This window comes from Cyprinodon tularosa, unplaced genomic scaffold (genome assembly GCF_016077235.1).
Source record: "Cyprinodon tularosa strain WSP-4 unplaced genomic scaffold, ASM1607723v1 ctg28, whole genome shotgun sequence".
Classification (NCBI taxonomy): Eukaryota; Metazoa; Chordata; class Actinopteri; order Cyprinodontiformes; family Cyprinodontidae; genus Cyprinodon; species Cyprinodon tularosa.
In genome coordinates, this window is record NW_024038985.1 from 2,334,181 (window position 1) to 2,352,235 (window position 18,055).

The following is an 18,055-nucleotide window of genomic DNA, read 5'->3' on the forward strand; positions in this document are numbered from 1 at the left end:
CGGAGGGCGGAACAGGTTTTACCCAGAATGCGGTTGATTGAGAACAGAGATACTGACTGCCGCTCTGCAGGAGCTTGGACGGGTCGTTGTGGAGAATAATCCCTTTATCGGTGAAAGCTCAAACGATCTCTTGGGGAAAGTGGATCCAAACCTCCTGTTTGAATCCCAGCTCAGTTTGAAGCTCAGTTTATCCTTCCAGGGTGTGAAGGTCCGAGATATTCAGTTAGCAGGACAACTTCCTGCCAAGAGGCAAAGACAAAACAAGGTTAAACTCAGCTTGACTCAGCAAACTCAGCTTGGCTAGAGAACCCTAAACTGGCAAACACTGTGGCGTCGAAGTAGTGGCAGTCAGCAGCTTAAGAACACTCCGTTTAACGAGGAAACCATCCGCAGGTGTGTGACCGGAACCAGGCGTCTCCTGGTGGATGAAGGGAAACAAACACAGAAACAAAAACACAAAACTGGAGTCCTGACAGGGCAAACATTTTTGACTAAAGCCTGGTTTTAGATGTTTTTCGCTTATCGACATTCAAAAATAATGGCTCAATTTTTGGTTGTTCATAACATGCAAAAGTGGCATTTAAGCTATTTGAGTCTGTTGATGGAGCAAATGCACATTCAGAACATGCAGGACACTGAATCCCCATTGACTGAAAATGAGACTCGAGCTTTTATGAAAGAGGCCGGTTCAAACGTAGAGCTTTTTCATATAAAGCACCTGTTGTGTAAAGATACACACAGTAGCTCTTATCGCTGTTGTAAAACTGACAGACAGCTCTAAATTTTGCAACTGATTTTTTTATTTTAACTAGCTTGTTGGCTTGGAACACTCTGATTTTATTTACATGTCTTACAAGCTCACCGTACCATGCCATCTTTGTAATGCATATTAAGGAACTGTTACTGACACTGACTTCACAGAGCTTCACCTATTAAACCCAGATTATCCCCCTAAACCAACCATACATATGAATGTGGCAGTTCCTTAGTGCCTGTGCATGGGTTATTCATGCTATCCATGTAGAACTGTGATCCATTATCATGTTCAATACAACTAATTTACTTGAATCACTAATATTGATTGTCTGTGATAACAATCATTATTGGAGGCATCAAAAAGGTTAAATGCGAAAAAGATGCACCATTTGATTCTTTATGATTCAGACAACATGGACAAAACCAGTTTATAATTAATTGCAGTAACCTCATTTCTGTTTCTCAGGAAAATTGATTGAATATTTTATAAACTGAGACTAATCAATGGAATGCAGGTGATACACTGATAACCACTGTAAAGCACCGAGCTTTAGAAACTCTCCGTTTAGCAATCCCTCACCTGAAAGCAAGTAAGGGTTAGTTGATCTCTGTAACAGTTTATGAAGTGCTTTGATGTGAGCTACAATTCATAACCTCCTGTAAAGGTTTACTGCCATAAAAGCATTACAATTATTACATTTCCTTATCTTTTTTTTTTTCACTATTAGCATTAACTGAAGTGAGGACTGATAGCCGTATTTCAACGTCACAATAACCTTTTGAAAATGTGAGAAATTTTGTGCTCCGTCTACTTGGTACCTAAAAGTTGTAGGTGTGAGGTCGTAGCTTAGCGTCTTGTATGTGTTTTTATACGGAATTCTTTGCTTACAGTTAATCTACAGATGCTGCTGTGTTGATTAGATACCCATAATTTAGCTTTAATGTGCTTCATAGAAGGGCCTTCTTTAAAAAAAATGCATTCGGTTAAACAAGGAGTGTATATTTACTGTTTATAAAGACCCATGACTGCCTCCTTAATGTCGGACATCATTCAGACTAAACTTTGCTTTTTCGATTTAAACTAATAATTTTTATTTGCTAATCATATTTCTAACTAAATTTACTTTGAGAAATTTCCATCCATATTGGATTGGGAGTAATGTCTTTAAACTTTCTGTCTTGGACAAAGATCTTCACTATATTTTTTATATTTCTTTATCTAGAATCTTCTCATAGTGCCAGACTCCTGACTAACTTTTCAGTCAGAGTGAGATCATGGGTTAGTGATTACCATGAACTTTACTCTCTTTAACCCACTTAACACCTAATAGTATGATTAAGGTCAGTGTCCTTTAAAAATTTTAATATATCCCATTACCGTTTTTTCATGATACCAAATACTTTGAGATTATGACTACTACTCTATGCCAGGAAACCCATTCAATACATTATGCTGCCATCCGCTTACTTGCAGTCTTGATGATGTTGTTAGGTTTGCAAGTGTTGCCCTCGTTTTCTTCCAGATTAAATAATGCTCATAATTGTCAAATTAATCTAGATTTTTCAGGCAATAGGATATCTCTGTGAAAATGTGATGCCTTTTATGTTGCTATTTTAGTTTTAGCTTCTTCCTCTTGCAGTGGCCTTTCAGCCCAAATGGGCACAGGACTTGTCACATTATGGATAACGAGACTCTCTTTCCAAATTGAGCCTAAATAGGGGGAGTGTTGGCCTCGTGGTTGTGCTCTGAGAAGGTTGCAAGAACCCGTTTCGATCCGCACACACTCTGGGTTCCTGAGCAAAATATTTAACCCCACACTGCTCCCTGGGCGCCACACAATGGCAGCCGACTGCTTCCCAAGGGGATGAGTCAAATGCAGAGAGTTCATTTTGTTGCTATGTACTTGTGACAGTGTAATTACAATAAAGGCTGGGGGGAAAAATAGAGGTTTTCATTAATTGCAATCAAGTTATTTCACACTTATCACAGCAGAAACTATTCACCACTAGTACACAGATCCTCTGTTTCTTAATTTGTGTGTTAGTTGGACATTCCCATGATGATAAAGATGACATGCAATTGTTTTAACAGATTAACATGGTACCTTCAAGGCTAAACCAGTCCTTTGAAGGTGCCCGATTCTCCTCCTGTTATCTCAGCTAATTTATTACTTTGTCATGACCACACAAAAGAAAGCAGTAACATTGAGTTGTTACCCTAAATATTAAAATAAGTTTAAATAGACATAAAGACTTCATCAGGGATTTTTTTTAAGTTGTCTTTAAAGCTTAGTTCTGCTGTGACTTGCTAAACCAAATGTTGTATCTTCTATATCTAAATCATACACCCACATGGCCGCTCGTATCAAAGGACTGTGAAAAGGACTCACACAAACAGTGTCCTTGTTCTCCTGTGGAGGAGGGGAGCATTTGTAGCTTCTCGAGCTGTGAGGAAGCTGTCGACTGAAGAGCAGGAAGGTTGATGGTTGAAGGATTTATTTGATGAAAAATAAAACAAGGCTGCTAGGAGAGAAAGGCATTCAAAAAGTACACATGCAGTATTGTGCATATCTAACAAGAATCCAGCTAAATATTTAAGGTCAGCTGTTGAGTATTTTATCTTTTTCTTGCTGAAAATTGGATTTTTGTTGTCTTGTGTGATGCAACTTTGCATCTGTCAATGTAATCAATAGTTTTTTTTAACGTTTTTGTTTTTGCTGATTATTTTCAAGTGGCTTTGAGCCTTTCACCAATGTGTTTCTTAATTTCGATTATGTCATCTTTAAAGAATTTACATTTTTTGCATGTTAATAAGCGTAATACTCCATGATAATGGAGTATTACAATGGCAAATAATGACAGAAATTCATTGTATTTTTATTCACGGCTAACTATTAACAAATTCAATTCATTTCCATTTATGCTAATTTACTCTTTGTAAAATGTGACAGATTACATCAGCTTTGTCAATTCATGCCCCATTTCTATATAAGGCTGATACCATTTCTCACTTCTGCTACCATTTCTTACTCATGTATCTAAATAAAGGTATGTTGGTTTATTTTTGTTTGTTAGTATTAAAAAACCTACCTTGTTAAATATCTAAAAACAATTAAATCTAATTTAATGTAATATATTACTCTTAAAATGCTTAATATTATACATTTGTATTTTATTTTTTTTATTTCTTAATCCCTACAGTTACCTGTAGCAAAATTTGTCGGATGGATGGATGGATGGATGGATGGATGGATGGATGGATGGATGGATGGATGGAGGAGTTTTTACACCACATCCAAAGTTATTTAATTGGATGTAAACTGTTTCTACTGACTGTTAGTGCAGCCTTTGATCAGACTTCTTTCCAGACTAATATGCCACATATACAGAGTAAATTAGCCTTGCTGGACAGTCTAAAGATGTTAACCTCCCTTTCTTTGACCTTAGACCTGTACAGGTGCTTGATGAGGAGAGCACAAGACTTAATTGCTAATTTCACTTTTGTCTAGTTATATTTTGGTGTTTGAGTAATCCACACAGTGATGGATGTCCACAGGACAGACTAGATAAAAGCAGGGTCATATTTATTGGGGTCATTAATCCAAATTTCAGTTGACAAGACTAAGGGTAATCATGGGTTTTCCAAAGCATTAGGAAATATTTCCCACTGGTAACGAATCACTACAAAGTTGTTATAAAACCTTGTCTTTCAAAGGCCAACGAAAAATTCAAAGCAAAAAAAAAACTGGTAGGTGCCAGCTCTGACCCCTTCATCACACAAAAATACAGGTATTTATGAGTTATCCTCTGCTGGCAGGTATTTTCAACTGAAGATGTGTAACAAATATAACACCTTGTATAATAAGAATAAATCTTTATTTTTGAAAGTTAATTTGAAACAAACCCAAGGAGTTTACTACTTTCTTCTACTTTTCTTCTGTGGCTTCTTGGTTGAAAAGACACAACAGGCATTATAGTTAAAATTTCTGCAAAACATATAATAATAGTTAAAAAAAAACTTTCTCAGAATTGGGTTGATATGGTTTTTGCATGCTCTACATTTGGAAATTAGAAAATTAAAATCAGTATGAAAGTATTTTTTCAAACTCATTATTAAAGCAAGACAAATTAAATCAGGCAGAAATATCTTAATTCTGTGTAACTGAAGCAATGCCAACAATCACAAGATCTTGATTTAGGCGGTGACTAGTGCTACAGAACCTAGACTTCACACAGAGTGGGGAGGAGGATGGTGATAAGAGCATAATTACCCCCACCCCACCCTGTCTCGCCCACTCTGACACCCAATAATAAAACTTTGATGTGCTCCTCTCAAAAAGTAACAGCAGCCACTAATCACAATTGATTGCAGCCACTTAGGCGAGGCACACTCATCATCTCCAGCTCTCTCTGGGTGGGAGTCGTTCTCTCCGTAAACGGCTGGAGAACTCAAACTTTTCAAATGAAATGCAGTACAAGAAGCAGAGATTAATCAGTTGAGAGAAAAGAAGAGAAAAGGACTGGGTGAGTAAAACACGTGGTGTCAGCTGCTGTGAGGAGGAGAAGAAAAAGCTATTAGAAGAGCACAAACCGATCTTCTTATGTTTTATGTTAAAGTTCTCTGAACAAGTGTTATCCATTAGGAATCTGAATTCGAACTCCTTGCTTTATATCAGATTTTGTGAGTCTTCAAAAAAGGCTCTAACAAACATTTTCCAAAGAACATTTAAGAAATTGAGTTGTAGAAAAAAACGCCCATTGATCGGAATGTAATATATATTTGATAAATTAAATATTTTCCTCAAAAAGAACATCTTAACAAGACTCCCTGTTCAAACTACACCTCTCATTTCCTTAAACGGGTTGAGCTTGAGAAAGTTCAGTCCAGGCAACTGGAAGTGAAGATATTTGACCCCTCGTCCAAGAGGCTTCTTCATTTCTAACTAGAGGTGGGAAGCACTGAGATTAATATACTGTAGTTCTAACAAAGAATTAAGACTGGCCAATACAGTGGGAGGGATCAATGCCACCCTTTGTCCCTCTCTAAATACACGTCCGGTGATGCAAACCTGTTTTTTGACTGCCGTGACTTGAGTGACTTTTAATTTGCACAGGCATGTTCAACAATGGAAGCCAAAAAGAGCAAAAATAAAAAAAAAGGTCTGGAAATAACACCGTGGTATTTTAAAAGATTTGTGTCCTTTAAATTAGGCTGAAAAAATAAGTTCTTGGTCAAAATGTTTGGTTTAAATGTTATCTTTGTAAAAGACACCTGTCCACAGCTAACTTGACTCCGCCAGATGGATTTGCTCCGCATATCCATCTGGCAACCATCTGTAGAAGTAATTTTGGGAAGGGGCGAAAATACTGGTTAGCTGATTGGCCTATGTTGGTGATAGAGGGGCCAAATAAACCAATCAGATCAACGAAGCATATGACGTACTAACAGAGCGACGACGAAGAGGAGCCAATTGATAGATCAAACTCTTGCCGAAACCAGTCGGGAGAAGAGCAAAAACATCTTTTCCTCTGAGAAAAGCCTCCAGAGCAGTGTTTTGCTCTTCTTTCAGTGAAGAAATATTCTGTAATTCCGATAAAACTTGGCTGAAGCCGCCATGTTCTTTAGACTGAACTGTCACGCTTCTCGTTGCGTCACACCTCAACCCGCCTCAAAGCCAACGCTGATTGGTCGTTCGTTTGGTGAACGGCTCCAAATTTTCTTCAACGGAGAGTCTCCAGACTGATTAGCGAGTGAAATCTTGAAAGCTCGCGAGATCAGGATGGTCTCACGAGGCTAGTCCACAGCCTGCACCAGGCCTGCTAGAAGGAATCCACAATAGGGAAGCAGCTTGGTGTAAATGAGTCAATGGTGAGAGCAACTGTGAGAGAAATAGTAAGAAACTGGAAGACAAACAGTGGTTCTCATTCCTCTTCTTCTTCTGCAGCACTTTGCAGAGGAGGAGCCCTAACTTGAATCAGGTGTGCTGGAACAGACATATATTTAAAACATGTAGGGCAGGGGTCCCTGAGGACCAGGGTTGGGAACCACTGACATACAATATCCTTGATCCGGGATCCAATGCAATATCTCATCCCTTGGGGTAAGAATGATCATGATAAGGGTGAACAGAAATCTCAGAACTACATGGAGGGACCCAATAAAAGACCCGCTCCCTGCAGATGAGACACTGCATGAAAAGTGAGATTTTCGTCCCCGTAAACCCCCGTAAACTCCCGCAGATCTGCCTGATTTTCGTCAGTTTCCGACAATTTGCAACCCGTGCTTGTCCGCGTTTGTCGTGCCACAAATTGTCGGAAACGGACTCTGACGTATGTGGAGAGCGATCAGCTGTACTAATGGCCCTAATTAGCATATGAATGCAGCAAACCCGCGCGGCTGGCCAGGTCTGGCTTGAATAACCTTCTCAGTATTGGCTGAAACCACTATTCTCAAACAAGTGAAATCGCTCGTGATTGGCAGCAAAACCACACGTGGCCACGCCAGGCTTTAATTTTCTTACTGAGTATTGGACGGAACCACTTCTTTTTAAACAAGTAAAGTCGCTCGTGATTGGTTGGCATATATATATATATTTACATATATATTTATTCATATATATATTTATTCATTCATATATATATATATATATATATTCATATATTTATTCATATATATATTTATTCATTCATATATATATATATATATATATATATATATATATATATTCATATATTTATTCATTCATATATTTATTCATTCATATGCTGTGTATTTATGTTATCCTACACTACTACACAATTATTATGCTACCATCAAGGACATGAATGAATTTATACAGGAAATGGAGATTTGCCAGGAAGCTGTTTATGCAAAGAAAGAGCTTTATTAAAACACACCCAACTATATACAACGCGTATCCAAACACATGCGTATCTAAAAATTACAACTCCGTGAACGGTCCGTTTGCTTCCTCGGGGTTGGAGGTAACAGGCAGAATTCCCTCCGAGGCAGGTCCGATGTGCAGACGCCTACTGTGCGTGGCCCTGTACTTCGGCATCGCTTCTAACCGGGACTGCAGCTTAACACAGAGTTCAGTGAGATCCGGCCTACGAAATGGCGGCGACCGTACAATCCATCCAGAGACACCGCCGACGACGCCATCTTCCTCGTCGGACATGAGGTCGACGGTGGCGGACTTACAGAGTTCCACTTCCTCATCTGATAGCACACTCTGCCTCGCCTTCAGCAGCTGAAAAAAAAACAATGAATCAGCGCACTGCATATGGACACAACACATTGCACATCAATGCACCTGAAAAATAGTCACCAAATAAAGTCTTACTCTCTTTCTTCTGGCCCGACTCCGAGCAGATAGCCTGGCGGCCTCCGCACGCAGCGTGCTGGCTAGCAGCGTGTATCTGAAGCTCCTGCATACCGTCTCATAATACGTCTTACAGGCAGCTGGAAAACAATTAAATGAGAGTGGTATGAATAAAAAAAAAAAATCAAACGCAAGTCACAGTAACAAGGAAGGAGAAAACATTAAAACAAGTCACTTACACACAATGTCGTCTTTATCAACATCGTGCAAATCCGAGCAAATAGGAGGTCACCGCCTCATTGTGAGGCGACTGTAGTCTGTGAAAAAAAAAAAAAAAGTACAGCTATGGTCGGTATCCATCCGTATCCATGTCCTTTTACCGCATATTCTTTAAACCTTACCCCTGCTCCGGTTCATAGCGCCTGCAATTAGTTTCCGAGTTGTTAAGACGGCATACTGCTTCCTGTGAATCACAAAAAATACACTTTAATAAAGCTTTAGGCTAGGCTGCTTTTAGCTTACCTAGCTAGGCTAGGTTGTCTTTAGCTTGCCTAGCTAAGCTAGGCTGCTTTTAGCATAGCTACCAGTAATCGAACATATATTTACCGCTAGCGTGGCGTTGTTCACCCGTCTTCTCTTCCTCGAGTTCGTATATCCTGCAAAGTTGCTCGACTGCAGAGCCGCCATCTTGTCCTCTATGGACTACAACCTGGAGCGCATCGAATTCTCCAGCTGAGTGAGGCGTTCATTCATGTCGGCAGTATGTTGGGCAAGCTGACGAGACAGTCCGCTGATAGCAATCAGCAGTTTCTTCTCGTCAGTCTGCGGGCTGGCCGAAAGTTGTGGACTAAGAGCAGTTGGAGGCGAGTTGAACGCGAGACGTCGTGCAGCCATTGTTCACGTAACAACAAAATACAAACACGGTAAATGGAGATGAAGTTCTTCTAAGTGTAGTAACACAAACATGTCTGCTAATATGCTGGTCTCGCGAGAAGTCGTAGTGCACAAAAGCTCACACGTGATTGGACGATGGGGCCGAAGGCTCATCAGGCTCCTCCAATCACATACGACGTCATTGTTATACGGAAGGACTCGCGAGAAGAGCTTGCGTCGCTCCATTCTGGAAGGTGGCGGTAATGCACCTATAAATTGTTTGCAATTGCAATTGTTTGTCTCCATAAGATTGAATTTGAGCAGGTGGACATTAGAGATAATAAATGCAACAACAAGTTTTTGAATCAATATTCTATAAATAATATGTACCCAGGAAGAACAAAAAGCACAGCTCTCTAACAAAATTTTAAGAAATCTATGATAGTCAAAATTAGGACAAATTATTTGAAATTCCCAATTCCTCCTAAATATAAAGAATTACAATTTAAAATAATAAATAACATATATCCTTCAAATGAGTTTTTAAGAGAGAGATTTAAGTTTAATGTTGAGAATTGTGGCTTTTGTACAACTCAATTGGAAACAACTAAACATCTTTTTTATGAATGTAAAGAAGTATTAAACTTATGGGATCAACTTCGAACCTTTCTGTCTTCTAAAACAATAAATTTAGATTTTATTTCCTGGCAAAACATTCAATTCGGTTTATCCATTAAAGAAAAAAAATTTGGAATTTTTAATCAATATTCTAATAATTGTAACAAAGTATTATATCCATAAATGTCGCTATGCAAAATGCTCCCTCTCAATCTCTGCTCTCAAAAATGAACTTTCCCTTTTCAAAAGATGTCTGAGAAAGATGCAGAATTTAAATGCAATTAAATTGTTTGAGTTAATTGAAGAATTTCAGTTGGTAGTCCCCACTGATTAATTTACTTTAAACCCTATTATTATTTTATTTATTTTTATTTATTTTATTTTATACTTTGTTCCAGCCTGTGCATTTAATTTTATTTTTCAAAAGCAGGAGTTGTGATATTTCTTCTTGTATTGAAATATTTGTTATTGACTTGTTGTTTGAGATTGTTATTGTTTTCTTATATATTCAATAACAAAAAGTGGAGATCTAAAAAAAAAAATTAACCATTACAGCCAACTGATTCTGATTAAAACTAATTTTTGAAGTAAATTATTTTGTGTATTTTCTTTTACATAACATTTGCATACACAGTAATCTAGCGTACTTTAATTAAATAAATCAATTCAAGCTAAAATGTAAGAGTCTATAATTAGGCTATACTGGGCCTGATCTATTTCTACCATCTATTTGGAGGATATTTATTGCCATACTTTGGGCCACTTAAAACCAATTTAGCATGCTGACCTATGACCTTATGACCACAGTGTACCAATCTTCTGATGGCTACTTCCAACAGGATAATGCGCAATGTTATAAAGTGAATCATCTCAGAATCATTTCTTGAAACTTTTCCACTTAAGTAATTGTGAATTGAGCATATTGACAGACAACATTTTATTTTTTATCTTAAATGCAAATTTAAAAAAAAAATAATTACTGCTCTAAATGTATTGCTCTTTCAGCTAAAGATCTGTTTTGGTCTCTATACTTTAATTAAATAAATCAATTCAAGCTAAAATGTAAGAGGCTATACCTGATCTCTTTGTATCAGAGATTTTCTTACCTGGTTTGCATTTGTATAGCTCACAGCATGTTCATTTACATGTTAAAGCCTCCCCTAGAATTCCATGGGGGGGAGGCATGGGGGGAACACTGCCTAAGAAATTCCACGTCAATTTCTGACAATTTACGGGAGTTTACGGCAAGGCCTGCAAATTGCCGTAAACTGCCGCTAACCTGAAGTTCCACGACAATCTACAGTGCCGTATATTGACGAAAATCCCACTTTTCATGCAGTGAGATCAAAGTAACAAAGGCTACCACCAGTAACACACTACGCTGAGAGGGACTCAAGTCCTGCATTACCTCCTTACTTGAGTCACTATGGATGAAATGCATGATTGGGAAAATATATGTGGTGAAATGAAACCAAAATATAACCTTCTGGCACAAACTTAACTATCTGTGTTTGGAGGAAGAAGAATGTCGCAGTGAATCCCAAGAACACTATACTTTACCCACTCTGAAGAGAATTGTCGTAATTACAATTAATGACATTCAGCTATATGTCTGTGAAATTTAACAATATGTCTAAAGTATTATTCTTAACAAGTAATTATCCTGAAATACTTGTTTCTTACAGTATAATCTTTCATTCTGTAATAGGCGGGTTATCTCTATAAATCTGGTGGAGGCTGCTTAGCAGAATTTGACACAGAACATAAAGCAATCTTGCTCGGGCTAAACATTTTGATTACATCTTAAGCACGGGTGAAAGATGACCTGCAGACCCTCCCCTGCTATGCCCTGTCTCTCTTTGGCTGATTAACTTTAATGAAGGCAGCTAAATACATCTCATTTTCCTCAGATTTGACCTTGGATCAAATTAATTTCATTAAACTTTTGCATGAGGAAGGATAAAGCTGTTCAATGTTCTGTTGATTCATTTTGCAGCAAACTAAGGGAAAGAACGGGCATTAACTGCGCAGATGCAGAACGTTTTAATTGACCCTTAAATAACTTTGCAGATGCAGCAAGACCCACGCTGCTGCCTCAACCTCCTTCTGTTCATTATTTGTGATTCTTCTTTAGACATGCCCCAGTGCTCTCCCCATCTTCTTATGTATGCTGAAATGTAATTTTTGTGAAAAATCCATGCATTCAATGATTTAAACTTTCAACATAAAAAGCCTATTTGGATGAAGAGTATTCAGATCTGAGATGGTTCAGAGTGCAAAGAGCCTGGAGTCACTGTCAGTCAGAGCAGAATTTATCAGCACATTGATGGGAGATGAAGGTGGATAGGCTTTCATCCTAACCACATGTTGTCATTCTACATTACACATGATGGAATTGGCTCAGGTAGGTGGGCAAAAAAGGTCAGGTGAGATGAAAGTGACGTCAGTTAAGAGAGAGGCAAGATTTGTGAATTTGTGTTCGATGTCTATGCAGTCCAAAGGGCAGCCAAGAACGAAGCTGCTTGTTAAAAAGACATGTTTGCCAGAATGTGTGGCAGAGAGTCATATTTATAAATTGATTTAGTTTATATAACTCCATTTAAGGTAATCTCAAGGCACTTTACAGAGACAGTTAAATCAAATTATAAAGATTGGTTAAAAGTTCTCTGTCTAAGGCAGGCTTTCTCAGTTCTGGTGTCCTGCACCTTTTAGATGCATTCCACACCCGAATCAAAATGCTGAATTACCTCCTTAGTATAAAGTCAAGTTCTCCAGAGTCCTGCTAATTATTTAATTATTGGACTGATGTGTTAAAGCAGATACACATCTAAAAGCTGCAGACACATTTATACAAATAAACCTCCAGCAGAACGAGTTGTGTTTGAGCGGCCTTCTACGTAGACTAACTGGGGGTTAAAGTTGGCAAAATCAGACAAAAAAGGAAACAAAATCCAGGTCATAGTCATTTCCATAAAAGTAAAAAAAAAACAATCCACTGGACCAAGTTTAAAGATGCAGGGAACCAAAACCTCTCTCCTGTTCAACCAGGCCAACAATTCCCCCTAACGACCCCCCATTTCAGAGGCATAGACCAGTATCGGGTATTGCAGGCTAAAAAACAACCCTAGCGACTCCCCATTCCTAAGCGGACCCGTTCGTTTTCTGAGCTAAAACAAGGCGTTATTTTCTGTCCACTCTATAAAGCCTCAAAGTCAACGCTAATTCTGACCTTTTAAACAGAAAAAGCTTTCTGGGTGGGAAGCGAAACGTCTTCAAACTTGGAAACAAAGTCCAGTGGATTGTAAAATTGTTGTATAAAGATCTATACTTTCTAAGCCAGAAAATATAATGGTAAACCAGCTCCATAGGTGGCTCTGTCTAGGAAAGAAACTGTTAAACAGATGAACTATGAGCTAATTTTTATATAAAAAATAATTAAAAACAGCATATGTAGTTCAATCACGGTAAAAGCTGAGCCCATCACTGCAAAAAATGTAAATCTAAATAAGTAATTTTTTCTTAAAATAAGTGAATTTTTTTCTTGAATTGAGGAGGCAAGTGAGACACTTTGCCAATGGAACAAGACAATTTACATTTGAAATAAGAAAAAACTATTGCTTAGTCTTATTTTAAGTACATATTTTCTAATTATCTTATTTTAAGTGTAAAAATACTCATTCCATTGGCAAACTATCTTATTTTCCTGCTCAAATTAAGGGTAAATATACTTGATTTAATCAATTTTTACTTAATTTCAGATTGTTTTTGCAGTGATGTAAGTAAGAAAAAGGACTAAACATTAGCAACAGGCCCGCCTTTATGATCTGTAATGGAAGAGGTTGACATTAGCAGCCCAACTGATGCATCCATCCAGGCTGTCACCTCAAAATAGAGCAGCTTGCCAGATGAAGCTCCAATGAAGAGAAAAAGCAGAACATAAAGTTAAATTAACTTTATGTTCTTACTTTAAATTTGAAATAAGACAATGCAATTGTCTTTTCTTATTTTAAATGTATATTGTCTTGCTCTATTGGTAAAATATCTCTTTTACAATCATAATTCAAGAACAATTGCACTTATCTTGAGAAAAAATGACTTATATAGATTTTTATTTTTCTAGTGTAGAAAACAGCCCCAATGTTTATCTCTTTGTAAACTTATTTTAAAGATGTAAAACTATAACCTAGAGTATGATAGGAGAAGCTTACACAAACAAGCTCTCCAAAAATCATGAATGTTATCAGTTTTATATTGTGGGGCCATGTTCTTTAAAGCTAGAGCTTGCATTCAGATTTCTGTAGCACTGAACAAGCTTTTTAGTATAATTCTGGGGAACTCTGTGATTTAAGCTCATTGTTATTCATACATTGTTATATTTTCCCTGCTTCAGAGTAATGCGTCTGTCATTGTCAAGTCAAAACTTTACAGCAGAGGCTTTCAGGCATTCACACCTCAGACTAGCTTGTAGCTGAGCTTTTGTAATACCCTTGCAAGCCATATTGATGATGTGTAGCACCGTGGGCTTAGTTGGACACATTGTCAATCTGGGCCTGCTCCCATGATTTAGCATCCGATCTGACAGAAAATCATGCCGTAAGAGGTCCTTGCACTGAGCACTCATTGAGAGTAAATGGAGATAAACACACTTAACATGATTTTTCTGCAAAAGGGGCATGTTTTTGTTGAACTAGGCACCAATTTAGCTGCAATTTAAAATGGGGCTGTCTGGAAGAGAGACACAGTTGCAAAGTAAACCACATCCGCTTTGGGGAAAAGTACAAAATAAAATCTTTCAAGCACAAGGGAAAAGAGTCAGGCTTGCCTTATTTGGAATCACATAAAGACCAGGACACACAAAATACCCATAATAGGAGTTCAGAAGGACAGAAAACAGATAAAGTAAGACATCCTGATTGAGCTTCAAAAAATAAAACATTGTGGGACAGCACAGGAAAGTGCAGCTTATCGTTTCCTTCCTCTTTTTGAAAAAAATAAAAAAAGAAACTTGAACAAACAGAATGCTCTTTGAGAATCACCTCTCAATCCCTCACCATATTTCCATGAAGTGCACCACAGCCCTTGTCGTTGTGTTGCCCTTGTCTTTAAAAGTAGCTCCCAGTATATTATTAATATAGGCCTATTTCAAACTTCTATTGGTTCTTGTTTGAGATACTGTGTGGGCTGGTCATGAAGTGGGGCTTTGCTTTGTATCTGCACTGGCTGTTTTGTTTGTTTGTTTTTTTTACTTTATATAATCTGACCCATTCAAATATGGGACATTTTTATACAGTAGTTTGTAGGGCACTGGGAGAAAGGTGAAAAAAATCTACACAGATTGGGATCTGCTCACCATAAACATAGCAGAAGGCTGTTATACACACTGCAGTCAGTGTTACATGAAAAAAAATCCTATCAGAGATTAAAGAGTAGGACTCAAGCAGTGTGACCTGGGCTTTAGGGAAAAAGAGGGACATTAACCAGAATGTTTGGGTGAAGCGACACTTAGTGCCTGACTAACCAATTCCGGTAACAAATGTGTCAGCAAATGCAGTGAGAAACCACAACTTAGGTTTTTATGCTGTTGTTGTACGTCTTTTAAAGATTAAATCATGGATTCTGAGAAAACGGAGGTGATTCATAATATCACGTTAATTACAGCTATTTATCCTGCTTGTTTACAATGTTATTACATGACGACCATTAGTTTTTTTTTTTTTTTTGCGGAACAAAGGAGCTTTTCCTAAAGGACTAATGTTTTTAGTCGAATTGATTACTGCAACAATGTTTTCCCATGTCTGCCTAAAAAGTGGATCAGACAGCTGCAGCTGATCCAGAACGCTGCTGCCCGTGTCCTCACTAAGACTAAGAAAGTAGAGCACATCACCCCAGTTCTAAAGTCCTTACACTGGCTCCCTGTATCTCAGAGAATAGACTTTAAAATACTTCTGTTAGTCTAAAAATCTCTGAATGGCTTAGCACCTAAATACATCACAGACTTGCTATCAGTGTATCAACCCTCCAGACCACTCAGGTCTTCTGGTTCCAGCCTGCTCTGCATACCTAGAACCAGAACTAAACATGGAGAAGCAGCATTTAGTTCCTATGCTCCACTTATCTGGAACAAACTTCCAGAAAACTGTGAAAGTGCGGAAAGCCTGAGTTCCTTTAAATCAAGACTAAGAACACATTTGTTTAGGATTGCCTTCCACTGTTCTAGTTAAACAGTTCAACTGAAACATATTTTCTTTAGTCCAACTGTTTTTAATATTCTTTTTTGTTTCTGCATTTTTTATTTTATTTTTTTTTTTTTCCTACTTGCTTTGATTATGTTTTATCTTCCTGTATTTTAATCATGTAAAGCACTTTGCATTGTCTTTGTACTGAATTGTGCTATGTATGCAAATAAATTTGGCTTGCCTTGCCTTGCCTTTCCTTTCTCAGCTGCTTTTCTGTTAAATTCGGGATGCAACAACATGTGCAATACATACAGCGTATTTTATTATTTAATTAAATTTGACAAAGATTTTCAAAACCATGGTTCAACTTCTTCAACAAAGCTATTTTATTATTTTTGTATTATCTTAGCTGATATTATTGGATCAGATGTTAAAATGCCATCTTCATTTTAAATAAAAAAAACCTTAATATGCCAGATATTTTTAAAGTTTACTTTTTTTCCTTCCCTTTCAGCACTGAAAGACGCCCGCTTTCAGCTGGTGAACTTCTCTGACAACGAGCTGCGGGTGTCTCTGTCTAACGTCTCGCTGTCAGACGAGGGCCGATATGTGTGCCAGCTCTACACAGACCCCCCACAGGAAGCCTACGCCGACATCACAGTGCTAAGTACAACATCAAAACACACGCAAGCGCCCACATACACAACCACAGCAAAACCACAGGGTTTCCTTACACAAACACACCAACATTCAGTCACTTGTTAGCAGGAGGTAAAACCTCTAATCACATTTCATCTGAGAAAAATATCATACAGTACATTCACATGGAAAACAGTAAACAGGAATTTTTAATGTTGATGCATTTTCTTTTCATTTTTCTTTGTTTAATTGATTTAAAGATTTAACAATGAGGGTGTTTGCTGCGGAGTTCTGTCACTAAGACCAATTTTGAATATCAAACTTTTGATCAAATATTAAGTAAAAGTCAAGCCAATTAAGTAAATCTGATTGTAAATGTGTCAAAAAAGAAAGATTTTGAAAATAAAACATGGTGCACAGCTATTTATCCTACTTGTTTACAATGTTATTACATGAAGACCATTATTTTTTGGGGTTTTTTTTCCAGAACAAAGGGAGCCTTTCCTTTCTCAGCTCCTTTTCTGTTACATTTTGAGATACAACATCATGTACAATAATGCAATATCTGTTACAACAAGCAAACATGAGGTCTCCTGATGTTTTGTTAAGAGGTTGGTCGGGTTATTTTGGTTAGGTTGTTGATACAATTAATCTGAGTTGTAGTCTTAGGGCATTAGAAGGGACCACCACAGGAATATTTTCACTGCAAAAAAACATCTAAAAATGAGAAAAAAATTCTTAAATTAAGTGTATTTACCATGAATTTGAGTAGGTAAATAAGATAATTTGCCAATTGAATGAGTATTGTTAGTCTTAAAATAAGATAATTAGATCATATGCACTTGAAATAAGACAATGCAATTGTGTTTTCTTATTTTAAATGTAAATTGTCTTTTTCCATTGGCAAAGTGTCTCAATTACCTCCTCAATTCAAGAAAAAATGCACTTATTGCAAGAAAAAATTACTTATTTAGATTTCAATTTTTTGCAGTGTATGTTATGATCCTGTTTCTAAAAGAAAAATTAAATGACCAAAGATACACTGAATGCGAATGTGGTTTAAATTTCTGACAACACCGGTTCATCACTTGAGGATTCATTTGATCAGTATTTTCAAAATCTGTCCTGAAATGTTATATTGACTTTAAAGCCCTTTGTTATCAAAGAAAGGAAGTAAGGAAAGAAGTAAACAAGAAAGAAAGAAAACAAGGAAATAAGGAAGGAAGGAAACAGTGGGCTTTGTTAGTAACTCAGTGTACTTTACATGCTTTGCTAACATTTAGTCTGTTTTTTGATTACAACATTCAGAACTCTTCTAACTAAAGTTAAAATCGAACACGTAATTGCTTTGTTCTGATTACTTTGCCTCTTAGAGAGTCCAATGTGTTTAGTATGAGTGTCTTTATCCAAAGACACATTTATATGTTCAAAGACATGTCCTGCAGCTCTGCTTGGCTTGAAAAGCCAAACCTTTGTATGAACCCAGAACATGTCCTCAGATGATGAAACCAGTTTCCTTCTCTGTGGCATTCTAAGTGATTCTTAAGGTCAGCTGTCATCTACAGTTTCTGCCAACGCACTGGTTAAAGAGCAGCTTCCTTCTACTGTGTTTTCTGCTTTAACTTATCCCACCTTTGGAGATTAAACAAATCAAACATTTTTAAATGCATC

General features: G+C 37.4%; 1 protein-coding gene across 1 annotated transcript in view; it reads left to right on the plus strand.

The window, feature by feature from the left end:
• The window catches only part of LOC119786802 (cell adhesion molecule 1-like), a gene marked incomplete at its 3' end in the record, with an annotated part of 539,389 nt that overhangs the window by 455,208 nt on the left and 66,126 nt on the right, over window positions 1-18,055 (plus strand). Inside the window, exon 4 of the mRNA XM_038290356.1 lies at window positions 16,260-16,412. Within this exon, the coding sequence (XP_038146284.1) occupies window positions 16,260-16,412 (153 nt within the window). The remainder of the gene's footprint in view (window positions 1-16,259; window positions 16,413-18,055) is intronic.